The 27,352-nt window shown below is 39.6% G+C and overlaps 1 protein-coding gene across 4 annotated transcripts in view; it reads right to left on the minus strand.

Annotated features, from left to right (window-relative positions):
- The window catches only part of ADAMTS12 (ADAM metallopeptidase with thrombospondin type 1 motif 12), a 145,905-nt gene that overhangs the window by 82,112 nt on the left and 36,441 nt on the right, over positions 1–27,352 (minus strand). For all 4 annotated transcript variants that reach the window (XR_005255241.1, XM_038124209.1, XM_038124210.1 and 1 more), the window contains one exon: positions 11,183–11,357. Coding sequence is in view for 3 of the 4 variants with exons in the window: in XM_038124209.1 (XP_037980137.1) it covers positions 11,183–11,357 (175 nt within the window). In the remaining variant the exon portion in view is untranslated. The remainder of the gene's footprint in view (positions 1–11,182; positions 11,358–27,352) is intronic.

Consider the following 27,352-nt stretch of genomic DNA (forward strand, 5'->3'; position numbering starts at 1 on the left):
CACTGAGTTTTACTATATAAAAACCTTAAAAATTACAAATCAGTCTAAATATGCCAATTGATAGCAATATTCAGAAATCATTTATTTGAACTAACAGAACAAACAAAGAGGTAATGCCATTTGTTTTATAACAGAACTAATTAGTTGTTCTGATGGACTGCACAAGCCCTTAGGTTTGACTCATAATGTTACATTCACAGGACTTAAATTTCAACTACCTTTTTCCCCTTGCTTTTTCTGAAATTATGAAGCAAACAGCACTTTTTCCAGATATCATTTAAAGGTATCATGACTTATTTTCAATATGAGAGGACTGTGAGGAGCAAGACAAACATGAGCCATTTTGTATAAACAAGGGTGAAGGCTGGAGAGAATGCCTGGATCCTATTCCTTGCCTGATCAGCCATCCTTAGAAATGTGCAAAATAAATACACATTTCCATAAAATACTGTAGGCCGTTCAGTCCTCTTGGCACCCTCACATGAGACGAAATTTGAAGGGAAGATGGGGAAGGGTATAGCACTGACTGACAAATATCAACTTAGTGAAATTCTGTGCTCCATTTTCTCCATCTCTCAATCCTCTTGCACCTATCTGAAGACCTCCATGCTCCAGGTATGCTGCAGACAGCAGCATATGTTCTCAAGAAAGCACCTCATGAAATAAACATTCCCTGTACCAAAGTACCTACTATAGTTCACCCATAATTCCTGAAACTTGATGTCTCAGTATTAAATGTTCCAACCACAGTTCAAGTTGTAAAGTACCCCAACTAAATTAATGTATAATTATGTCTGTAATATGATATGAGAGAGAAACAGTTATAGATAGATGAACAGAATAGTCTTTGAAGTAGCAGTTAAAAAATGATTTTTAATTAGTTTAGTTTTGGTTTAGATTACTAAGAAAAAAAAGAGAAAGGCAATCTGGAATTAATATTGAAACAAAATTATATTCTTTCAAGGTTTGATATGATATAACTAATACTGTTTATGATATAACCTTCTTATTCCTGGGCTTACACAAGAGAGTTCATTTGGCCTTTTCTCTGGACCAGCTGTTGTTTTTTCCATTCCATTTCTCCACTGCATTTAAAATACCAATCGCACCAGTGTGCTCAAAGAAAAAAGCACATGCTAGCATTTTGAGGGGCCTCCTTGTCCCTGGCTGAGGCCAAATGTCTTGTATATCAGATGATGTTACTAAGCAATACAGCCTTCAAAGGCTCAGGCTCAGCCCCAACCCTGCTGTGCCTCTGCTACAAACATCAGCACTTAAAGCACAGCTCTTGCAGATGAGAACTCCCCCCCTGAAGAAGGGAAGGGGTTGGTCAGTCACCAAAATTAATTATGCTAATATGATATCTTGAAAACTTTAGACACACACTGCTGTTAACACCTTCTACCCTTAGAAACAAGTCCTGATAACAACATTTTCCAGCTTCACAAGATTTGGAGAGATGACTGTTGAGGATCTCCTGTTCCAGGCTGGCACACAAGATTTCATTTGTCTGACTGAGCCACTGAAGAGGCACCAGTACACCGACAACAGACATTGAAGCAGCAGAGCAGGGACAGACTGTCCTGCAGCTGGGGAGAGCTGACAGAGGCACCTGTGAACTCCTAGGAGGAGCAAGGGGAAGAACAGCATAAATCACATCTTCTCAGGGAGGCAGCCAACAGCATCTCTGAGGTGAGAGGTTAATAACTCCTGCCACCAGCTTACATGAGCTACCCTGCTGGGGTAACACCACCTTCAGATGAGCTGTGTCCCACTCAGCTCTTTGAGAATACCACTGCAGGGCTAAAGGATGTTTCCAGTTTCAGCCAGAGTTTTGAGTGTGACTTTTTCTTTTGATTCCAGTTTCCTATTAGAGACTGATTATCAGAGCCACTATAACCTGTTGGATGTCATAAGCCCATTAATTTATTTGCATTTCTGTCATGCACAGACTGGAGGTTCACCAGTAACACCAGCTTTAATTAACTAATTCCCTGTGTTCACTACTTACAGAAAACTATGACAAAATCCTTCACAGACAGGAGCAACTGGGGCTTCCACACTTAAATGCCAAGGAGTTTGAAAATGCTTGCTGAGAACTGGGTTTGAACTTTGAAATTTTTACTCCTGTGGAAAGAGAATTAAACAAAGCCCTGCCAACAGATTGAGCCTGTGTTTTTGTTGGTTTTTAATGACAATTTCAGTTTTTGCTTGCAAAATTTCCCTGACTCCTATTCTCACCAGAAGCCCAAAGATGATAAAGGTATGTAAATGCATCAGACCAAAAAGAGGGAAAAATGCAGATTTGCTTGGAAGAAACATCCAGTTCACACTCACCATAAAACAGTATGATTAATTATAGCTTAAGGAGAGAAAAATATCCAAAAAACAGATAATGATGAACAAAACCAAGTTACAACCCTAAGGTGAGGAAGAGGTTGTTTAGTACTTAATTCCCCAATATAAAGGTTATCTCTGCTTGGACAACTCTCAGCTGCCTATCAATGTTACCAGTCCAGGCTTTGCAGGAAACTCCATTCTTTTACTGCCCTTCTTTGCTGTGACCTCCCTGACAGATGAAATTTCAACTCTCTCATCATCTTCCAGTTACTCTGAGGAAGACCTGACCGACAGAAGCACCTCACCAGGGGCAATGAAGCTGGGATGCTGAAAAGAAAATGTCACAAACCAGAGAGCGATTCAGTGAGTATTTCAGCTGGAGAACATCCGGAAAATAATTTCAGGCAAATCATAAAGAAAACAACAGGAATGATCCCTTGTTGAAACCACAGTATTTGAAAGAAGAGTTTGATTCAAATCCAAAACCTCCACAGAGCTGAAGGGAACCCAGACTGGGGGCTCAACCAACAACAGCGCAAATCAGAGAGGAAGGATCTTGATTCAGCTGGTTTTAAAGTCTGGGCAGGCAAGAAACTTGCTGCTCATTTCAACTTTGGCAGAATGGGAGACAGGCTGACATTGTGTTTGAACTATGTTTTAAAAGTTTTTGAAATAGAAAAATCTCTCTCTCTGTAGCTTCAACTCAAAAGCTGTTCTGCAGAAGAGCAAAATATTAGACCAAGACATTTTTTACAAGAAAGATTAATAAAGGACATAAAGGCTTTGGACTTTTTATTTTGCACAAACATTATTTTTGGGACAGTGTTTCTTGACATTGATAAGAACAGTTTAGAAGAGAATTTCTGTAGGAGTCTAATTTATGTGTACAAAGACCTCATCACTGCTGTTTAAAGAGCACAGCAATACCTATTTTTTTCAGCTAAGACATATTACATGCTGATTGCTGAAGTTCAGGTTTAGAAGTAAGTTTAGAATATTTACAAGAGAAGTGGTAAGTCTAAATGAGATTGTGGGAGGAAAAAAATCAGTATTTTCTCCTATGATCTTTCACAGAGAAACCTGGACAGGCAAGAAAACAGTTCCACAAAATCTTCAAACAAGTGCAGTATTTAAGGGCAGCATCTAGAAACATTTTCTATACCTTTTTAACACAGCAATCTTCTGTCCACCTTTTTTTTTTTTTTGCATAAAGATGGATTCTTTGGGATAATTCCATTTATTAGGAAAAAATGTGTGTAATCTATACGACCTTATAGTGAAAGCATCTCTCCAGCCTGTTATTTACATCCAGTTTATTTCAGGACAGTGCATAAATACCACAGGCATGCAGGATATCTGTGCAGCTGAAGCAATTGTGCATGGTGTGGGATAAATGCAAATGGGGCCCCACTTATCCCTAAAAAGGAGGGAGCTTACAAGTCAACTGAAGTAGTAGCGGATAGAAAAAATAACCTCCCAAGTTATGCAGTTCCTCTCATTCCCATAAAGCTGACCATAAAGCTAAAACCTATGCTTAGAGGAATATTATGAATGCCTTTGAAGTACAATTGCTCCAAAGGTGTCTCCCCAAGCACACAAAATGGATCCAAGTTCAGGGACACAAAGAGTAGAGAACAAAGCCACAAGCAAGGAGTGGGCAAGCAGCAAGGGCATAGTATTTCACACGGAAAAACTTAACTCAGACACCTGTTTAAAGTGAGTCATCTACAACAGAAGGCTCATCAAGGATATGCAATTCCAGAGAAACTAATTCTGGACACTGAGCCCATATCAGTTCATCGGCCCCACAGAACGAGTCTAGCACTTCTGAGAAGAACTGGAAATCTGTGATCTGCCCAGAAGTAATAAGGTAATTGTAATTTCTTAGTAGAAGGTTCACAGGGAGCTTAGTATGACTGAGAAATCTGGCCCTAACCAGACTGAAGGCTGAACATTTCTGCCAATACTACTGTGTCAATGGATCAAGTGCTCTGACCAAATTTTCAAACTCCTGCATCAGAAACGTTTAACCAAACGCAGCTTAGCTTTCTCAGTTTTCTATGTCACCTCTAAAAATGTGGTTTACAAGTATTCAAGGCTATTGTTATTCTACAAAAGGGAAAGGGATGGATGTGAGACGTAACAGTTTAATTTTAAAGTGTACTATTGCTCTCCAAACCAATACTGCAGCAATTCAATATTTATATTCCCAAGGCATTTGTTTAGAAAATCAATTGCTAAACTCAAGAAGTGCAATAGCATCCCACACAATTTGATAAGGAAATCTATAGGTAAAGAGCAAGAGCACAATATATTCCTCTAAGACGGTACTCAGTTAGACATGCTGAATTAAGGTAGCCTGGAGGCAGACTCAGACTCCTCAATCTGATAAGCAGTTAAGAAACTTTTAATGAAGACATGGAAGAGATCACAGATAACCCTTAAAACTCCAGGAAAGCAAATACAGTAAGCAAGCATGGTGTGGCAAACACTTTCTTTCAGTGGCACAGTGACACTGAACAGAAAGACTAGTGAAACACAATGAAGAAAAACTTATCCCTCCTTATAGGTTAGATTCATATTATTTGGAAAATGGCTTGTCACAGAACTTAAAAATTTATTCAGTCTTTGAGTGAGGTAGCATATATGGTGGCGACAAGTGACAATTATGACCTTATAACAATAATCCTGCATTGCCAGATTTTTGTTCCCCACCTGCTGCATACAAGCACTTAGGGAATTCACTTTGCTTCAGTTAATAGGAGCAAGTGAAATACTGGAAGTAAAATTTCATCAATAAAGAGAAGAAAATAAGGAAACAATCAGGGATAGGGAAAAGAGATGCCAGTGCCAGCATTGAGCCATCTCAGGCCCTTGCTCAGCACAAACTTTGATCCACTTGGGTAAACCTCTAGTTTTGACTCCTCACTCATTAAACTGGAGAGGAAGAATGGCAGAAAATACAGTATTTTATTCCTTTTTCCTCTACCTGTACTGAGAGCAACCAAAAAAAACTCCCACGTATTCCTGAAAACCGAAACAAAGTTAGAATCTTTGGTTTCATTCCATGAGGTTGTCTGGGGAGCGGGGAAGTGTTTTGATACTAGTTAGCAGCAATTGTCACATTGACTGCTGTGGTAAGCCAATTGCATGTCTTTATTTACCAGGTCCCTGCCTCTGAAATGATAAATATTGCTGTCTGCACAAGGAGGCACTCACTTTTTTCAGTTCAGCGCAAACTGTTTCAGAGATGAGAGATACTTTGTGTTCTTCTGCAAGCTGTTTGCTTCGTTGTACCTGCTTTAAAATACAGGTCATTCGTACTGAATGTCCCTATTTGCTCCTTTTTTCATGATAAGCATCTCATAAACAGCTTAGAAGAGCCAGCTGTAGGAAGAAGAGCCATGCAGGGAGAAAGGTGCTCTTCCCTAAATCGAGGATGAACTAACCTCAGTTACTAAATTTCAATGTGCTAACTTACCATCCTATGAATAATCATCTCTGTGTCCTGGAGAAACCAAGCTAATTAGGCTGAATTATAACTGATGTGATTAATTACAGGATAAATAAATACTGGGAAAATATCAGCAACTTTCTTTAAAAGCGACATAAGCTATAGAGCCTCTACCAGGAGTTCTGAGCTTACAACCAGGAGTTCAAGCAAAGCTGCTTACATTGGCCACAACGTCCTTCTAAAACAAAAGGTTATTGCCTGAGAATAAAATATTGCCCTGGGGTTTTTCCCCCTTCTTCTTTCAAGTGATTAAGTGAAGGATTTCAGGGTCAAAAGCCAGTATTACTAGTTCATTCCGTACACTTTGCAAGCATAAAAACTGAAAAGAAGCCTTTGACAGTATCAATTTAATAATCAAAAAGCAAGACCATGATTGAATAAAGTCTTGCAGTCAGACAGAGGAACTACCACAGGTAGTAATTGCTTGAAACAGCTTAACAGCATTCTAGATTTCTGTTAAATGAATTATGCCATCATCACTCAAAATACTTAAATTTTGAGTGATGATGGAAAAACTGTTAAAAAACAGTTTTGCACAGACAATGCTGTACTGCTCCTTTAACTACCCCATCCCTCCTCATCATTTCACACAGCAGCCAACCTCTTCTTTCTTCCTCTCCAGCTTTATCCTATCAGTTACAATTTTAGAGCAAAATTGCTCCAAATGCAAAAAAAAAGTTTTAAGATTTGTAACTTATCCACAGACAAGGAGTTGGAGGCCCATGTCAAACTCAAAGTAATCCTAACTTCAGATCGATCAAATACTTCAATGCCAAAATGATGGTAAAATATATACAATTTTTTGTACACCTACAGCTTCAATGAACCATTCTCAGAATGGTTCTATTTTAATACCCTAAACCTTTCATACCTTAGTTACATTTCACAGCCTTCTGCAGCAATCATCGGGGTGCAATCTGAATAACTGCCCTCCCCCTCTGAACAACAGCAACCTGTCCTTCTGTCCAGCCCAAAGAAAAGAAGTCCGTCTGCACCAGTCCCCTACTAGCTGCACTTAGGAAGAGCTTCACTAGAACACAGTATTTTCACTTGCAAACTTCACAAAACTTCTCTTATTTTGAAGCTCGCAAACAAAAAACAAAACAAACAAAAAACCAACCAAACAAAAAACCCCACAAAACTTGTGACAGGCTGCATGAAAACAAGCAGAAGAGATAGGAGATCACTTCTTTTTCTGTAAAAGGTAGGATAATTCCTCTTTCCTTACATTTTATCTCAGAGCACTGTCAAGTTTTTTAAATCACCCATTCAGAAGAATAAAACAAATTCCCAGATCCTCAGTTTCTTCTCCTGTGGGCAAAAAGGATTAAAGAGGTTTTTTATAAAAAACAGGAACACTTTTCATTCATCTTCTCTGCTACTTTTCACACATATTTTGAATGGTACAGTAAGAGAGGTGCAAGCAGAGTCCAGTGCTACTTTCAAGATTAGTAACTCAGTTCAGCATGCAGCTAATGACTGAGTCAGCTGGCATTTGCCTGAGCAGCAACGGAAGTGTGCAAAACCAATGTAAGTTTTAATTTACAGAAATTACTATGATGATTTTTCTCCAAGTATCTGAAACTGTTAAGGACAACACCAATTATAAAGAAGTTAAGGTAATCATTGCAAGACTACAGGAAAGTCGAAGTTAAGGTAATCATTGCAAGACTACAGGAAAGTCACTGATTCTAAAGCATGCATATAGGCAAGACACGTAACAAGCAGGTTGGACCCTGGATATTCATGCAGTAGTTGCCACAGTAAAACTTGTAAAAGTTGCTGTTGCACAAGGCTTCTTCCAAGAGACACAGATCTTGTTTAAAAAAAAAAAAAAAAAAAAAAAAAAAAAGCTGGAAAAAGACTGCACAGGAGATTAGCACCCTCTACCTATTCCCCCCTGCAGTAATTCCTTTACTTTAATCTTGTCTGTACAACTAGTCTTTATATACCTTGCCTGACAGGCAGATTAGTTTCTGACTAAAAGATTTCTATTATCACCACTCTACTCTGTGCAGTGACTCGTAAGCATTGAGATGATTCAACTTCTTCAAGCAAAAATCACCACTACACTTTAACCTGAACACACTCCAAGCATAAGTCACAGAAATAACCTGATCATCTTAGTTTAATTTTAAAAAGCCTAACAAACTCAGAGCTCAAATAAATAAATGCAGACAGATTGCATGATGAATCTCAGCCCACAAGGTTAAAATATTTGAACACCAGATCCTGTAAGACATACAATAGGCAACTCTTCAGAAAGGCCCCAGCTCAGCGGTTGCTGAGGGTTTAAAACACAAAATGGAATGAAACCTTTAATGTAATTAAAATAGAATTATTTTTTATAATTAACTGTGAACTGCAAATTGAAAATGCTTTGCCTTGAAGAGATCCCAAAAAGCATTACTCTAAGCTATCTGTGATACCATATGGGTGTACAAGATTTCTTAGCACAACCTCAAAAGCATGAAGTACATGAAATCCTGAAAAGCTGGCAGAGTCAACTTATTACCTTTAAAATTTATTTACACACAAGGTATTTACTAAAGCCTAAGTAATGAATACATTTGGCAAAGAAAGTAAGAATTGTATCACTTTCCCTTTTTCTTCTGTATTTCACTTCTAACAAGAGCATCTGCTCTGACAATGCGCAGTATCAACAGAAGATGACACTGAATTCTTTCTTTCTTCTATCCTTGTTGAAAAGGCAGCTACTCAGAAACGAGATAACAAAACACAGAATGGCTTGGTTTGGAAGGGACCTGAAAGATCATCTAGTTTCAACTCCCTGCCATGGGCAGCGACATCTTCCACTAGACCAGGTTGCTCAGAGATCCATCCCTCTGGCCTTGAACACTTCCAGGGATTGTGCATCCACAACTTCTCTGGGCTACTTGTTCCACAGCTTCATCACCCTCAAGATAAAGAATTTTTTGCTAAAATCTTATCTAAATCTACTCTCTTTCAGTTTAAAGCCATTTCTCCCTCTCCTTTCACTCCAAGCCCTTGCAAGAGTGAAAGTCTCTCTCCATCCTTCTTGCAGGCTCCCTATCGGTACTGGAAGGCCACAATTAGTTCACTCCACAGCCTTTCTTTCTCCAGGGTGAAAAATGCTCCAGTCCTCTGACCATCTTGGTGTCTGTCCTCTGGACCCTCTCCAGCAGGTCCCTGTCCCTCCCGTGCTGGGAGCCCAGGGCTGGGTGCAGTGCTCCAGGTGGGTCTCAGCAGAGCAGAGCAGAGGGGCAGAATCCCCTCCCTCCCCTGCTGCCCACGGGGCTCTGGATGCAGCCTAGGACACATAACACACAACTTAAATGTTAAGGCCTTTTGAGGATTCTATGATTGTTATATGCTGTCACACAAAGGGAAAAAATGTAATGACGGAAATGATTTTACCCCCACACATTTCTTCACAGTGATTCTTTAACTTTTATGACAGCTAAGATTATGGTTTGGTTAAAAGCAGATATTACCTCTAAGGCATGACTGTTAAAAAAGAAACATAAATTATAGCTGACTACTTTGTTAGTTCGTAAGGCACTATCTTTGTTTGCCTGTAGTATAATGACCATACTATCGCCAGAAATAATTCTGTCACTTTGGAATGAGTAACATCAGACAGGGAGTTTAAATTGTCAAGTCTATTAGAGCAGACTTAGCTAATCGAAGTGATGTCAAGAAGTTATGCTCTTTTTTACAGTGTCCAGGTAACAACCAGTCTGTCTCATTCTGCATGACTTTGAAGAAAGACACAAGAGGCAAAAAGTGAGAGGTAGAAAGAAAATAAGCAGACCACACAAAGCAAGCACACAGCATGTTCCCAAGGATCTCTTATGTCCTCTCCACACTTAAAATTACTGCATGCAGATATTATTTCATCCATATGTTATTTCATCCATAAAAGAAACCTGGAAGACAGTAGGCAAGAACAACTTCTTCATTCTTCACAGGCAAATCCAAACTGATTTCTCTTGTCTAGCCCAATAGTCACCAGAAGGAAGGAAAATTCAGGGAGCTATTTGAAATTGACACCACTATAAACATCACCTTTAGACACTACTGTTTTTTAAAATCCAGGGTAATCTTCTATTAAGTAGATATATATTTTCACATGATGAAAAATAAAATGGAGCAGCATTCATATTAATTCTTATGGCTTCTCCTTTAGCTTCCCAGTATCACAGAAGACTGAGTAACTCCTCCATCAGATTTCTCATGTTTTTCCCCGTTACCATTTTGCACTACCTTGGGCCAGCAAGCAAGAAGTGCACTTCAGGTCTATGACCAGAAATATAGGGGGTTTGTGTTGTTCTTTGCTTCTTTAATTTACCAATCTATATTACACAGAAGTAAAACTTCACCAGCAGCCATGATTGGGGATTAAAAATTCCTACATTCCCTCTTTCATTTCCCATTCCTGAAAAGGAACCAACTTCTCTTAAACCACTGACCTGTAAAAGACAGAAACACATTCCTGTGTATTCTGCAGCTCTATTTGTACATAACTCGGGCCTTAGGTCATGAAAGTAATTACTGATTCATCCCTACCAATACTATGCCTTTCTAAAGTTTGGTCAAGACTCAGATTCAAGGCCTAAAACATCAGAAAACTAACAGAAAATCTGTACATTCTTGGTGTGAAATAAATCAAGGAAATTATTTTACTAAATAAAGGAACTCATTTTGTAATTAAGAGATGCCAACTACCCTCTAGATCTAGTCTTCCTTTCCAGCATAGTGTACTAGTTTGTTTTCACAAAAGACATATCCTGAGTATTACTGCATCAATACCCAAGCTTTTTTTACTTCCACTAAAAAAGTCTTGCTCCTGATGTCCCGTACTTCACTTTCAGAATAACTAAATAAAACTCTTTAAATAATCTGCTAACAATCACAGAAAATCTAGAAATCCTAAATTTAAACCATGGACTAGACGGGAGTTATTTTACGTTGAATACAGAACTTGGCATGGAGTGAGAACATTTTATTAAAAATATTGCTTACTGCAAATCTTTTTATCCCAGAACTCCTCAAGAATTCAAGTTTCAAACTGACTGAACAGTTCCGGTTGGAGGAAAATTGAGGGGTGAAAGGATCAATGGCGTGAAAAACATATCCCAGTAGTCATAAGGAGGATTTAACTTTTCAGAAAGGAACACAGATGGGCGGCTCCTGTGGTGTTTTGATTGAGATGCTCTCATTTTGCATAATCTTTTCTTACAGAATTTTAAAAAGCCTGGCAGAAGGAAAGGCACACACCACTGGAAAATAGCTGCTTAAAAAGATTCAGAAAGCAAATAGGCTGAAATCCAGCAAAATTAGTACCATTCAGTCCACATGCTCGTTCCTTTTCCATCGGGATGGCCCGTCTTCTCCTTAAAGCATTTTGAAGGTTATTTGCACCATAGATAATATGGGGATGGGGTGCTCCCTTCTTCTGTGGATGCTCTTTAATGGGCTCAATGAAGTAATCCCCATGGGGCAGATGGAAATATCCAGTCTGAAAACAAGCACAAAAGAGTTAATCTCTTCTGTTCAGTACTAGAAGACAAAAATAAGTATACTGTTCATACCACCAACCCCAAGCTTTCCTCACAAGCCAGTCATTACACTGGAGAAATATGAACACAACAGGTTTTCAGTGTTTATTTTACTGCATACATCTAGGCTGTTTCATACCTCACAGTCATTACAGACCAAAGTGAAACAGAAAAAATATCTCCTTCCTAATAACCTGAAACTCTCATATTTTTACAAAGCCAGTAAAAGGTCAAAAGCTGATTTGACAAACATGATGCATGAGGAAGAGCTGCATCTTGTCCTTCTGGTGTTCTGCATCCATTCCCCGGAGATCAAGACTGGAATAGAAGCTGTTTCATAAGTGCAAATCGAAATTCTGTTCCCAGCTGCAGTCCCACAATCAATTACCCAACCCATCAGACAGGCTGGACTGTGTGGTCCAAGTTTGTCTCAGACCATAAACCCTCACTGGCCCCAGGCCAACACTACAATGAAAGCATTAAGAAGTTTTTTTGTGAATTAGCAAGCCATTAAGAACATTCAGCAGATCAGCTAAAAAGGCTGCAGCATTTCACATGTTGAAACTTCTGTGTCAGCTTCCCTGCTTTGCCTAAGCTACAGGGCCCTTGATACACATCTGGACTGCACAGGATCCTTTTACACCTCACTCTGCCATGATCCAGGACACACTTCCAACCAGGCATGGCCTTGGTTCATTGTGCCTCAGCATTTCGGCAGGGACTGCAAACATTGCAAAACCACTGTACTGTCCTTCCATGTCAAGATATACAGAGCAATATTGAATCTAAAAGCAAAGGATCTACTGACAACTCAGACCACACTGGGGATGGGACAGGAAGCTGGGGTATTCCAGTCTTTGCTGGGTTTCCTCTTCGCTTTCTTGCTGTGGTCAGTGCACCTCTCTTAGCCTACTCTTGAAGAGAGAAAAAAACGCAGTAACAGTCTGTTCCTGACACTGCTGTTTTCAAACATAGAATGGCAGACAAATTTTCAAATCTTTTAAAATATTCCAAAGCCTCAGAGTTTTTCTGGGTGGTTGGGAAAGCCAGTATGAGGCTAAGGATATGAAAGAAATCATATAATGGAAGAAAAGCATTCTTATAAAACTATAAAATAACCATGGGCTCTATGTACAAGGAGACAAGGGGCAGCTCAGTGAGATACCTTCTGCCTCCACACATACTGCCACAGGGCCAATACATCCCACAGCAAACTTGTGCAAATAAATAACTGTGACTGTCATTTCACAGTTTATCCAACAGTTCTGAAGATCAGAAACTCTTTTTCCAATGGAAGTCAAAGTTTTAAAGCCAGAGGTTGCTGTTGGTTTGAAGCTGTGTTCATATCCCTAAAGCATCAAAGGTTCAGGACTCATAGTCACATGTGTTTGTTCATCTGGGATTACAGCTACTGCCTGTATGGGTTTTGTTTAATTTTTAAGAAAAAAAAAGATTGAGACTTCTGCTTATTAAACAACATAGAAAAAAAAATTATGTTTCTTTTTAAATCATAAATCAAGGCACAGGATTAGAACCACACAGACAAGCAGCTGTTTTATCCACGTTCACATTGGATAAAACTTTCAGGCAAGAGTGAATCCATACAGCAAGAATGCATACGTGGTGGTCATATCAGGAAATCTGTGATGTGGCTTTCCTCATGCTGCTCAGGGAATCAATGCACCTTCACAAATCCTTGCCCATTCCCTTTCATTCCACAGGGTTCAATCTTTCCTGGATATTTGTAATTTTTACTGGATTATTTTATTATTTTGTGGGGTTTTAAGCCAGTTGGAACAAAGAAGAACTAGCCATCTTCATTCGCAGATCCTGATTTTTGAAAGTTAAGTGGCAATAGTCGCCAGATTATTGTGTCAATGTCTATCTGCAACAAGAAAGGCCAGACAATCCTATAAAAGGTGAAGTAAGCCTATCAGTGGTAACCTCAAGCTCCTTCATCAATGCTTGCATGTTAAAATTCAGCTGTCTATCCAACTGTATGGAGCAGGAAAAAAAGCAAAATTTCATTATATGAATGTGACTGTAAAAGCGCATTTCCAGCACACAGAGGCATTCCAAAGGCTTCCAGAAACTTCCAGCACTTACTGAACTCTTGCTCCGCATTTGCACTTTTACCCTGTACAGGCTATTCACCAATAAATTAAATGCTGACACTAACTGAGACTAAAGAAAAAAAAAGACCAATCTTCACATTAAGCTTACTTCAAAGCACTGAGGACTGGCAAAATTCCCTTTGCTGATTAAATACGTCTTTAGTTTTGCTCTTCATAGCTATTCTTTTCTGACTCACAAATATAACAGCAAGAATTTTTCATTTAAAGTCCATCAGATTTCAAGCTATGTAAATACAATGTAAGCTTTTTCTGAGCTTCACCTGCTTTTGAGTGCATTCACAAAGCCTCAGAATACACAAAGGAGGGCAGTTATGAAAGCCTCATCAGAAAAAAAGCCACTCATATTTACATTAATGAAAGGGTTTAGTTATCATCACAGAAAAAAAAATGACTGCAGAGAAGCTTTCCTCATTTGAAATTCCTTATGAAAAGCTACCATGTAATACAGCAAGAGACATGGTCAGAAAATAGGGGTGGGGTGTGCGTGTGTGTTTGTTTGGGGGGTATGTGTTTCCCTCAAAGCCTACAGGTGAAAACTCTACAAATCTACCACAGTATTTTTTATAAACTGTTCTCTCCTCTTTCAAATCTCACTCTTTGCCCTCAGATTCTGACATGCTGTGGCTGCAAATGTTTACCATACCATATTTGGGAGTGCTGCTACACCACTTCATGGGATTTTTAATTCATGTGCCTCATTATTTTGACAAACACCTCCCTGAATATATCATATTTCCTACATTGCATGTCGCTTGCCAAAAGGACACCGATGATCTTGGAACACCTCTGACTTAAAAGTTTTCAACCAGCTGTTTTGATTTTCAGCAGAATCTGCATTTTTCAGTGGAAAGCACATAGTTTTCACATATTTCTTTCAGTCAAAAGCTCAGGAGTTTGTCAAAATACATTTTCTAGCATATTGTTTTCAATCAGTTCCACGTGGAAAGCTGAAGCTGAGTCCTGTGGGAAGGGAAAGAGCAGCTTTACTCTTGGCTATGATTTTGAAATTGCAATACTACACCAGACAGGAGGGCCTAGAATTAGTGGGTGTTTGTTAGGAGAAAAAGGGAGGGATAAAACAACAATCTGTACTCTGAAGTTACAATAACAGTATGTTGACAATAATGCCAAAAAAAATTACATCTGTAGTGAGAACAGTGAGTTCATGAAACTAAACAATATTTCTGACCACAAGTTTCAAAAATAATTTTGACAACAGGACAGTGACAGAATCTGAAAATACAGCAACTTTTAGAAGCAACATGAAAGAAGAAGACAAGTTTGGGTTTTGCTTTTAGGTACTTTGCTACAGGTGCTTATTGTAACTGTAATACATAGTAAGAGAAACTAGGTTTGAGCACAAGAATTAAAGAAAAAATTGTGGCATATGAAACATGCATTATCAGAGAACTACAGCTGCAAATATTGAGCTGGTGAAGTAAACGATCTGTTAACAGTACACATGCTAAATTTATTTTAGCCAATCACTTAGTTCCTTTCTGTATGTCCCTTTTTTTTTCCCCAGGGATCTTTCTTTTTGAATTTCTCATCTGCTCCTATTTCAGCCAAAAGAAAAACCTAGCATGCAGATGAGATTTTTCACTACATCCTCAGACAGAGCCAGGAAAAAAATACACCTGCCATGATGCTGCTCAGATCAGAAAGAGATTGGGGGTTTTAGGTATTGAGTAATTTGATGAAAGATTTTTATGAACACTGCCCACTCTAACTCTTACACATTTCTACAGAAAAAACCCTATGCTTTTAGCACAATTTAGTGAAGAAGGTGTTGTGATACTGAAACACAGCCTTGTGGTTCAACATAGCTTTGGTTTGAAATAAAAATAGCTTATTTTTACGAAGTAAGTGAAAGAACAGAATACTGTAATTCCATGTGATTTGACATACTTTTGTCAAACTTGCTGTAATATTTTAGGAACTGACAGAAAACTGGCCAGAGATGCAGAGTTATGCCTTGGACAATGTGAGTTCAGAAAGCTCAGACACAGAGGATAAGGGTAAAAAAATAGCCAAATTTACAGCAAGATGGGCTTTCGTGGAAGAAAATAAGGTATCTGGAGAGGAAGGATTGTCTGACATTCTCCAGTTCCCAGGTTCCTAAGAGACCTATCAGTTCTGGATACTTCAGAGAGAGGTGACTTTCTGGCTGGGAGGATATCCTCAGCCAAGGAGAGAAGTCAAGTCTCTAGGGCCATGTCTATCAGCTACCATACAACTACTTAGGATACACAATCACTCAGAGAGACTTGGCAGAGAATCAGTCCTCTGGGTTATAGCACCAGCTTGATGGTGAACACACTCAACTTCATTTTTTCTATTCACTCTTTCTGGATGAAGGTTACCCAGGATAAGTCTTAAGAAGCTAAGGCATTAAAACCCTCCAGCTGTTACAAAAACATGTAAGAGAAGCAAACAATCCAAAATATGCATTCATTTGCCCCTCTGCTGTGACACACATACAGTTCATTAAATAATTCTGAATCAGGTGTCGCTTCCATGGACCTTGAACTCACTCTAAGCTTTGCCTCTCACACACAATCTGATGCAGCCTAGGTACATATGTTTCTATTGAAGGAAATTCTCTGTGAAATTAATCTTCTGTAGAGACTGTAGCATGCTCACTTGAAAATGTACAACTTGGGGCACATTATTTTAGAATTCATCTTTGTTCATGCTTCATTCAGGTCATGGCATCCTCCACTACCATCTTTATTGTCCATCCTAAAAACACTTATTACTTCTATTTTGTGATTTTCCTTAAGAATAAACAGTCCAGGTATCTTATTCCTACATTTACTTGGGCATACCCTGTTGCTGAAGCTATATTTGCATCGCAGAATTATCCCATCTGCTTTTCTCATTACATAAGATCTACAAATGATGATAATTGCCTGGCCATTAAGTTTCTTTGAGCTCCGTTAGGTAGCATCTCTGCAGCTCTGAAACCCAGCAGTTAATGAAGAACATGAAGCTCCTACACCTCTAACTGTGCCCAGCAGCAGTCACTTCATGTTGTCCAGCTCCTTTCCACATTCTCACTTTATACTTTTTGAAATATGTCCCATTGGATCCATACAAGCCACAAGTGTCCTTCTTTGCTGCACTTAAAGCTCAGCTACACCATTACATTGCAACAGGGTAAAACTTTTTTGCCCACTAGAGTACTAGCAACTGGATATTTTTGTGGTCTTGAAATAGAGCAAAGATAGAATTCAATAAATTTAACAAAGAGCTCAGCACTGGTTCTACTAAGCTGAAACAAGGTGTGTTTGCCACACGCTGAGCATGCAGCAGGTAGATGGCATGGCACAGTTGGTTAAAAATTCATTAACTGAATCACAGTTTCAACCCTTTTTCTTCTATTTACCAGTGTGATTTTCACACTGCAGCTGAGACAGACCACTAAGGACTGCCTGAAGTCCAGAGCACTCTGAAGATCTGAGGCTCCTTCTGTCAGTACTTCCTTGTTGCTCATCCACTGCTGAGTCCCCTGGGTCTTGGAGGAAGACAATGTCACAGTTCTTTGGGCTTCCTGGTCTGTCCAAAGGCTGTGAGGTGACACCCCACCAGCACAGCCTGCGTGCATGGTGCCTTGCCAGGACTCTGAGCCACACAGCAAGCTACAACAGCTAAAGATGTCACCTCGAGAATTAAATATGCCCATATGAGTTTCCTCCTGCAAAAGTCAGCTAGGTCACACTTGCACTGCATCAAGCAAGGACTATGAAAAAGTAATAGGTTCTCAAGCTCTATCTCAGGGTGAATATAATAGCAAGCTAAATATAAATTTGAAAATCAATCAGCTTTGCTATCCAGCTTGAAGAACGCTTTGGTGAACAATAACACACCTTTTATGAGTTTTTTACTAATCCCCATATTTATGCTTTGCCCTTTACCCTCTTCCCCTGCTTTTATATTGGAAGCTTTATTGGTAACTAGTGGGGAAGAAAGTAATAAAAACCCCGCTGCTTTTTCAAGAGCAAGAGGCTTACTTTGACTTTAGTCCCAAGAGGGTGAGATGATCAAGTTTTTACTTCATTTGGGATCAAAAAACAACTCAGGCAGCAAGTGTTACTGTTTTGAGACCAAAAAAAAGAGTTTGCCCAATTCCTCCAAAGACAATTTGGGAGAGTAAGAAAGAGCAACAGCTGTTTTCTTCATGGAAAATACTCTTGAAATATCTCACTCTAATTTTTCTAATCAAATTTGTTCAGAAAGCACTGTGTCCAGGGGGCTTACATGGTACTAACTGGGGATTTTTGTCTTGTTAATATTAAAACTGCCTTTCATGAAAATGCAAATTAACTATGTAAAAATAGTTTGTACTTCTCAGCATTTGAAATCCCCCCTGACACTTTGAACAAGAAGTTTTGAAACTTTGATTTGGAAGCCAGTACATTTTCACAGTTTGCAAAACAGGTTACATTTGATGATTTAAAGCCTATCTAATGTTGAAGAGTGAAGATTTAACACCAGATTGTTAAGCGGTTCCATGCCTAAACAGTGGTTTCTATTAAGAATGAAAAGACAGGCAAGAGGATTCACAAAGCAGACATGATCTCTAATCACAGAGAGAAAAAGCACCACGGTTGTTTTGGCTTCCTGCTCACTTACATTCTAAAACTAATTTCAAGCCAGTGAGCATGACAATGTTAATATTGCAGAGTTCAAACTTTATTAGAGAATAACTAAATGCAAACATTTGATCTCATGACAAGTGGCTTTGTTTCTATTGACAAGTATTGTTTGTATTACTGTGACCTACAGGACCCCCAGTCAACAGCCAGAAAGCAGAGATACAAATGATGACAGCTGCCACAACGTGTGCAGATGGATGGAAGAAAGCACAATTATCCCATTTTCCAATGGATGAAAGTTTGTCAGGAACCTTACTCCTCTCAACAGCAGAGCAAGGAAAGGTCACATCCAAACTTCTTCCTCTCAATAGAAATTATTTTGCTTGATGAAAAATAAGTCTGTGAGGCAACGTCAGACTGACCACCTGTTGATGCTCTTCTCTCTTCATTCTGTTCAGCCAAAAACCAAGAAGCGGTTTCGGAAGCAGACAGGATATTTTAAGTCTGCATTTGTCATCATAGTTGTGTTGCAAGAGGAGGATTATGCCTCTTTTTTTTTCCAAATTCATGAAGCTTCACAGCACAGACAGGAGTTAAGAATGAACTTCACCATGCCATGGAAGGGTCATTCCATCACTTAACATCAGTGTCATTTCACGGTGACCTCAAAGGCAGCCTGTACTCATGCCCTCAGCCTCTTCTTTACTTACCACCCATGTTTCCAGTGCCTTTCCAGAAGGTGACTTCCCAGTACAAAAGGAGCAGCACAATGACATGGAAGAATCTTCTACGAATGAATCCATGAGAAGTCATGGATTCTGCTCAACAACTGCAGCTTGAAACACACTGCCCTTGTATCCAGGGTGGTGTGTGCAAGCAGCTGCTTCATTTGCTCTGTGCAGCCTAGTGACAGCCTGCGAGCCATGCTCAAGCTGCAGCTTGTTGTGCTATCCTTGGGAAGGAATGAAGGGGGAGGGAGCTTATCAAAACCAAATACCTTACAAAACAGGAAAATTCAGTCCTAGCTGAGGGCAGCTGTGGTGAGTGACATGTTACACCAAAAAGGTTAATCTGCACCACAAACTAGTCTCTGTTTAGAAAGAGAGTGAAAGTAGGAACTGGGATGAGGAAGAGGAGGGGAGTAGAAATTAAATGAAACCATAAAAACAAGATTCAAACTGAGATCCAGTACTTGCAGGACAAAGTGCAGTCTCTAGTACTCAGCTCATGCTCAGCACGTGCCACTCTGGGAACCAGCATGATGGTAGCTGGCAATCATCACAGATGTGCTAAACTCCTTCTGGCCTGGGGCAAAGCACACGCCAATCACTTGACTTTCCTGGTTATTTCTGGCAGCCTGAGAAGGGAGAAGTGCTTTCATGACTGCATCTGGCACACCACCATGAATGTTTTTACAAATCTACTACGAATCCCAGTTCCCTCTCACGCATAACAAAGGTGGAGACTGATCTGATTCAGCACTGGATTCAGATTGGTTTAAAAGTGCAAAGCTTTTAAAAAAATTAGCTCTGAATGTGATGTAAACCCCTCATTGAAGTCTGAATTCTGACTGAAATCCATTCCCACTAATATGAGAGGTACAGTGCACACACTGACATATCATCAAATTTACCTGTGCACATAAGACACTAAAGCTCACAGGCAGGAAATTAACTTCTCTCTCAGAGCTGCAGAGAGATGACCAATACTGTGAAAAATACAAGTTGTGCAAAAAGCCCACTCCAGTAAAAGCAAAAGCGTGCAAGACAAACAAATACTCCTTGGCAGGACATACTCAATAAAAAACAAATCAAATTTGATACAAAACCAGTAACTCAGTAAACTACTTAGACAAAGACTAGCATAAAAACTCAGATAATTTCCAGGACTCCTCTGCTGGGAGAGTGATCTGATGAAATGTAAAAGGTGTCTGAGGTGATGGATACTTTTAAGCGCTTCTGAAGCTGGTGGCAAATCAACAAGTTTAACACTTTCCAGAGAAAGTCTGTGTGTAATAATCGTCTAAAAAGGCTGGAAAAAGACAACATGGGGAAGCAGCAAGCGGCACAGACAGCCTAGAGAGTTCCTGACTCTTTGCCCTAGCAAAAAAAAGTAGGGAGATTCAAAACGAGCTGGAAAGAAACAATACATTTTTTCACCCAAGTCAGGAGGTTCACATCCCTCTTATGCAGTGCTCCAGGTGGGTCTCAGCAGAGCAGAGCAGAGCAGAGCAGAGCAGAGCAGAGGGGCAGGATCCTCTCCCTGCCCTGCTGCACATGGGCTCTGGATGCAACCCTGGAAACAGTTGTGTTCTGGGCCAAACATGTCTCTCCAGTTTAGAAATAAAGATGTCACGTGGCACAGTGTCAAATGCTTTCTTCAAGTCCTCCTTGATGCCAAAAAAACTGGAAATCAGAAATGTTTTAGAGAGGTACCAGAAATGGCTAAATAAATTTATGTAGGGAAGATTAGTCCCTCATTTTTGAATAGAAAAATACCACCTGCAGATCAGAAACAGACTGTACGTCAAGGAGATATTCCTACTTTCCAGCCTTCTCCTTACTCCTCTTGCCAGGAATCTGCTATTGATCATGATTTAGTTCTGAAAGTCAGTGACATACTCAACATAGCCAAGGGTCTGGAAAACTAAAACCCTCCACTAAGGAGGCAATCTCCATCTGCTGCTCAGATGCTGTCTTTGCAGGAGCCCTGTTCAATAGAAAAAGAGGCTTTCTTGGTTGAATTGAAATAAATTAGGGCAGGAGATCTTTCACCTTTTTAATGCCTTTATTATTAAGAAAACAGCTCAGGTGGGGAGATCTGACAGGTCACGCACACGTTGCCACTGCCCCTAGGAGTGGCATGGAGGAGGATGATTGCAGCTTTGTCTGCTAGTATGCAGGCAGAGCTAGGGCTCCAGTCCACAGAGGAGCATCAGGAGATCCAGGTTTAACATTCCGACATTCAACCTGCTCTTCCTAGCTGGCATCCTTTTAGGTTAGGGTGAGGGGGTAAAAAGGATCTTAACAAACACTGGATTCAGTTGCTCACCTTCAGACATCACTTAGATCCCTTAATTCCATGTTGGCTCGTTGTTTTAAGGTTTTTTTGCAGGATTTGGTATGGTGTTTACACCTTTGCATGCTGGTTCTTCCAATTTGCATGTCAGTTCCGATTTCACCTTTTCAGTCCCAGGTGCCATCTCCCAGGAAGCAGTGGAGGGGGGGGGAATACTCGATGGGAAAGGGATTTTTAACCATCAACAGCAGGTAATTAAAGAAAAACTATTAACAACCGGTGATTACAACATGAAATTATTCACAACAAATAGTTAAAACTCCAACTTAGCAGCAATTGGTTTAACCTGTTAACTCTGCAACCTTTTTAAAAAATGGACAATGTTTCTACTCATAACAGAATGCTTCTTCATTCTTTTTGCAGTCCAAAGGGCTTGTACCTTGGTCCCTATTGTACCTTTCATGCCCCAGGTTTCTATTTCCTTGAAGCTGTAACATCAGCCTCAGATACCCCTCAAGGATGTCAGGGCAGAACACGTGCACACCTCTCTAGAGCCAGACTAATCCTTCCTTCTTGTCCCAGACTAAATTTGGGGCAGGCTGGGCTTTTGGGCTGACCTTGTATTGCCATAGGTCTTAGATCCTCATGTAAGCAGCAACCACTTCTTTTAGAAGTGTTCATTGTACAAACCATGCTTGGGAAATACACATTTGTCTGCCTGCAGAAACAAAATGTCTTAGTTGTACAACTCACCCATGAGTTCAAAGGATATGGTTTCAGTCTAAAAATTATTCATTTAAGATTTTCATTTCACACTGTTTTGATATGTTGGGTTTTTTCTGTGGTAAACTATTTCTGCAAAAAAACAGGTTTTGACAGTTGAAAAAATTACTGGTTTTATTTCAAACTGACAAGAATTAGACCTTCCATCAAAATCATTCTTTATCTGCAAAGAAATTGGTTTTGCTGTTTTGGAAATACAACGCTTCTTGCAATAAAAGCATTTCATTTTGTCTTAAAAGCACAGTCAGCCTTTTATGTTTGAATGCAGTATCGCATAGCACTAAAAAAAGGCCAAAATAGATAAGAATTGAGCTATTTATCTTGAGAAAAAAAAATGCAGTAAAACATTCTTTGGAATCAAGCAGGTGAGGAAAAGTATTTTGCTATAATAATAAAAGGACTCATTTTCTTTCTGTTGAAGTTCCCCTGTCTTCTTTTGCTCACAGGGTGTTAAAGTTTTCTCTCTAAAACTGGCATGTTTTGAAATCCTTATAATGTACCTCCCAGGAATTCAGAAACCACGAACCCTTTACACTTAAAAAAAGGACACAGATGTTCAGCTTTTCTAAGAATTCAGCTGTTTTTTCCCTTAGGACTTTCAATACTTTTTATATGACACTGATACAGGGATATGTAGGGAAACATGCAAAAGAATAAGAAAATACTTTTTGTACAGATAAGAGAGATGTTGTCTGCAAATGATACGTGTTCCTCAAGACATGCTCATGGTTCTGCACAACAAAATGTTTTACTAAAGAAGTTTACATAAACACAAGACATACTAAGCATCTTCAGCTACTACTCAGCATGACTCTTACTAATCTAGGAATAATAAAAATTAAAAACCTTGGTAACAATAGGAAGAAATAGAAGATACTAAATATTAGTACATAAGCAGTCCTGATAGAACTCCAATGGACTTAAGAGTTCTTTAAAAGAGAGGTGTAATTGGCTGATAAACTTCCTACAGGCTTTTGTGTAGCCAGAGAATATTTACAAATAAATTTATGAAGAATTCTGGACTGAATCATCAATATTTCGCAATTTTCCTCTCTCAAACTTGAACTTAGACAAACAGTACATGCAATAAGCAATTCATTCTGCTCTCACTATTGGCTGGAGTTGCAGGTAAATACCAGAACTTTACTGCAGAAATCTTTCCAACTGAGACATGAGACTGTAACCTTTTGAAAGACACATTCTCAAATGAGGTTTCTTCTACAGGATGGTGCCAGATCCTGACAATTCCACTGAAGCATCAGTAACGGAAATGCCACCATTGAAAAACAATGGTTTTGCACAAGGGAAGGGAAAGGGGGCCTTTTTCTCTTTCTTTTTCTCTTTTTTTTTCCCTCCATCCTCTCCAAAACAATTCAGACAAGATTTTCTAAAGTTGCTGTGTTTCTTTGTCAGCCTTTTTTATCTCTCCTCTATGACAATGAAAACCAGAAAATAAACAAATACATTTCTGGCTCTCCACCTCATTGATTTATCTGCAGCAGGAATGGACCTGACAGCCTACATCACACAACAAACTACATGTGGATTCCAAAGGCAATGAATAATCCCCTGAAGGCTCAGATGAAAACACCTGCATTGTCACTTTAAAATATGCTTGACCATACTCTATGCTCAGTACTCAAAACACAGCAGCACTTACAGGTCCCAAACTCAAATTTAGTATGAGACGACTTTCAAGACAGACTCTGCCAGAGCATCACAGGGCTGGCTTAGTGCAACTGGCAGTTAAAAAATTCCTTTTGGGAGGCTTCTTTCCCCAGTGCTGCTGGCTGTTTTCCAATAGCTACATGACCTAATCCTAGACCAGGACACACTTTCTTTTGTCCTTCCACACCCAAAATCAGTTGTTGTTGGGCTGGAGATCTCTGCCTAATTTTCTTCAAAACATCAAGACTCACACAAATCTTTTTACAGGTTCAACAGGTCTGCCCAGTACTGCTGAGAGGACAACAGCCACTCTCCTGCTATGCCTGCCCAGACACTGGTCAGATCTCTCGTCCTTTGGCTCTAGACTTCCCTGTGCACTTACTGCCCAAACAGTCCAAAACCCCATGTTTGGCTTCCTCACATAATGTGATCCCATTAATTTAGCACAGTCTTAGATTACCTTTCACTGAGAAGCATTAGAAAAATTATATATAAAGATAGGATGCTTTTATTTTCAGTCTCCTTAGTTTTCAGTCTTTTCTCATGGTTTTTTCCATAGTTCAAGTCTCAGCCTTTATCTTCTGTGGCTCCAGGGAAGCTGTTGGGATTTGACTGTCTGACGTCCTTAAACAATAATCCTGCTAATTCAGGAAGACTGTAACACAGCTGCAGAAGTGAAAGATTAGCTCTAGCTCCAGCATTTTCTATCTTCAGCTCTCAGCCACAGCAATGCATAGTGGAGAAAGCAAGCAAATGAGGGATAAGCAAAAGATACAGTTACACACACACACACACACACACGGAGTAAGTCAAGAACACACAAAACACTAGAAGTACAACAGGCATGTCAGTAGGATCCCTACAATTACAGAAGGTTTGAGAAACTGTCCTCTGCCGCTACCCTAGAACTGAGAAAAGAACTCAGCACAATCAATCCTCAATTTGCAACAAACATGACTTTTGTCTCATTCTACTGGTAATGCATAAACACAAATAAGTCAGTTGAACTGAATTTGCAGTCCTTCAGATGGAACATTTGTTGAAAAAATACACATATATACTAGCCCTTTTCAAAATGTAGAGAAATTATTTTCCTCTACTGCCATAGATCTTTTAGAAATATCATACTCCTGCTTGCACGTGTGCCTGTATATGAAAATAAGACAGACAGAGAGTATCAGCCAGTATTACTGATCCACTAATACAGATTCTTCTACATAAGGAATCCACACGGATTTTTGGACAATAGAGTGAAACCCACAACTCCAAATTATCTGTAGGATTAACAGCCAACAAACAAAAGATTCTAACACTAATATTAGTGACATTAATACCCAGTAGCAAACACTGCTTCCTAGGTGACACACACCATTTGCACATTTTAGGGCCACTCACAGAATTGCCAGCATTTGCAAGCTGGGTTTCTGAACTGAAAGGCTCAACAAACGCTCAGAGTCAAACAGAAGTCTTCATTCCTTTTGCCGAGAGGAAAAATTAGAACATCAAAATGTATGTCCAACATAAAATCGTCCAAAGAAATACATCACTTTCCAGTCTGCACTCATCCTGCTGCCTTTTATTCTATACTCACAGTCTCATAGCAGTTTTTGGTGATATTTATGCAGAACCTACCACAAGGCCTGTGACTCAGACACACAGCACTAATAATAATTCACAGCACTACTGCCATGTGAATTATTACTCTTTATAACAATAACAGTAAAAATGAGTAATACCCCACATGAGGAAGGTTTATTTTATCCTTCGGGCTCCCTATAGAGATATGGCTTGAAAAGCAATCCAATAAACAATACCATGTACACTCATTTGCCACAATGGGATGCATATGTGGGTTTACAGACCTCCCTGTGAGTCTCAGAAACAAAAAAATCCATGTTACAGCCAAAGCTACAAGATGTTATGGGCCACATTTTACCTCTTGAGCAACCCATCAAACTCTCTGTGTGGTAGCCAAGGCACAGTTCATTATAAAAAGAAGCATGCTATGGATCTCTAAGACTGGCCACCAATTAAGCCATTTCTTTTTTTCTTTTTCTTTAAATGCTTGCCAGAGTCCAGGATCTGTTAAACATATATAGATACAAAATATACGAGGAATCAGAAGCACATCAGAAAGCCCATCTATAAATGAGACAAATGTTGGTGTATTAAAGTTTGTCTGCCTGTACATCCACAGATTTACTGATCCAGGCCACTTCTAGCCCTCCAGAACAGCAATCCATTCATCTCCTCCCAAACTGTAACAAAGTCTAGGGTAAACTTTTTCATTCTTATTTTGCAACATTTACTACTTTTCAAACACAGTATCATATTCCGAGAAACGTTTCACAGTCCCTATGCTGCAAATGAAACACAGTCTTTTCTTGGATTATTAACACAAGACATCTCTGGTAGGAGTAAAAGAATAAGGGTTTCATCATGGTCTCCTCTTCCAAGAGAGCTTCCAAGGCAACTTTTAATAAAAAAGACCATGGACTGATTTCTAATAGGAAAGCCCTGACAGAAAAAGAATCTGCAAGCAGAATAGTGAAATGCACATGAGAAGTACTTTTGGATAATTCCTAATAGATTTCTATCCAAGTTCAGACCTACCCACTTAGACCACACTTAGTAGCATCCTTCTACTAACATCTGGGATTTCAAAAATACATCCATTTAATAAATGGCACTTTTTGTAATTCACCGTCAAAGAAGAACATTGTTTTGCACCTGGAGGAGCACACAGAAAACATTATTATGTTCAAAGATTCGCTGAAAAATACCCCACAGAATTTTCATTCTGTGTCCAGGCGAGTACTCTTGTGACTGCCTCCTCATGGTGTAGTTATCCTTCTGACAGCCCTTTCACCTGCACTGGATGTCACAGTTGTCCATTTAGACACAACTAACCAAGTTAACAGGTTGGAGAAGTCAGTGGTATTGCCATTATATCTTGTTTTCATGGGCTATCAAGGAATCAAGTAACAAAGTTTGTGTTTTTGCTCAACTCACTTGGAAGACTGCTGCAGCAGAATTCTACCTCTCTGAGTCTGCCATCCAAGAACTACCTAAAACAACCTGCTGAGCTAAACCTCAATAATATATTTTGGAAGGACAAGGACTGACTCTGAGGGCTCATAGCCTGATGTGATGAAGTTGTGAAAGCCTCCACAGAAGAAGTTGTAGGTGTCAGGGTGATTAAAGGTACTGTTCAGGCAGGTCTCCTCATGACAAGTATCTAATGGTGGAGATCTGGACTCTGGTGGGAGGGACTTAACAACGGAGGCTATGTTTTTCTGTTCAAGCAGATATTCCAGGCATCCTTATATCTCTGGTGTATTTCCCAAATGCTTCTGAGGTCAGTGCTCTACACAGTATTCCAGACTGAATTGCTGTGGGGTGGTAAATGGTGAGTCAAGCTGGAGATAAGCCAGAAACTTTCAAACTTTCCAAAAAGGCAATGTTTAAGTCATGTTGGTGCAAGAAATAACCCTAAAGTCTTCCTTCCTTTCTTCATTCACAGTTACTTTGCTCCTTCTAACACTGAATGTTGCTGAATGATGATATGATGAACGATATGGCAAGCTTAGCAGAACTCAGCCCTCGGCCCTTTCCTTACTGAGACAACAAAGCATCTTTGAAAATTCAGAGACTGGGAGGGATGTGAATGGTCAAGCCCACAGAGAGGGCTGGGGAGCAAAAGGAGCTACTACTCAAAGCCCTTGAGCTCATGTGAAGTTCTGCTGCTGGTAC

The sequence above is a fragment of the Motacilla alba genome, chromosome Z (genome assembly GCF_015832195.1).
Source record: "Motacilla alba alba isolate MOTALB_02 chromosome Z, Motacilla_alba_V1.0_pri, whole genome shotgun sequence".
NCBI classification, from domain to species: Eukaryota; Metazoa; Chordata; class Aves; order Passeriformes; family Motacillidae; genus Motacilla; species Motacilla alba.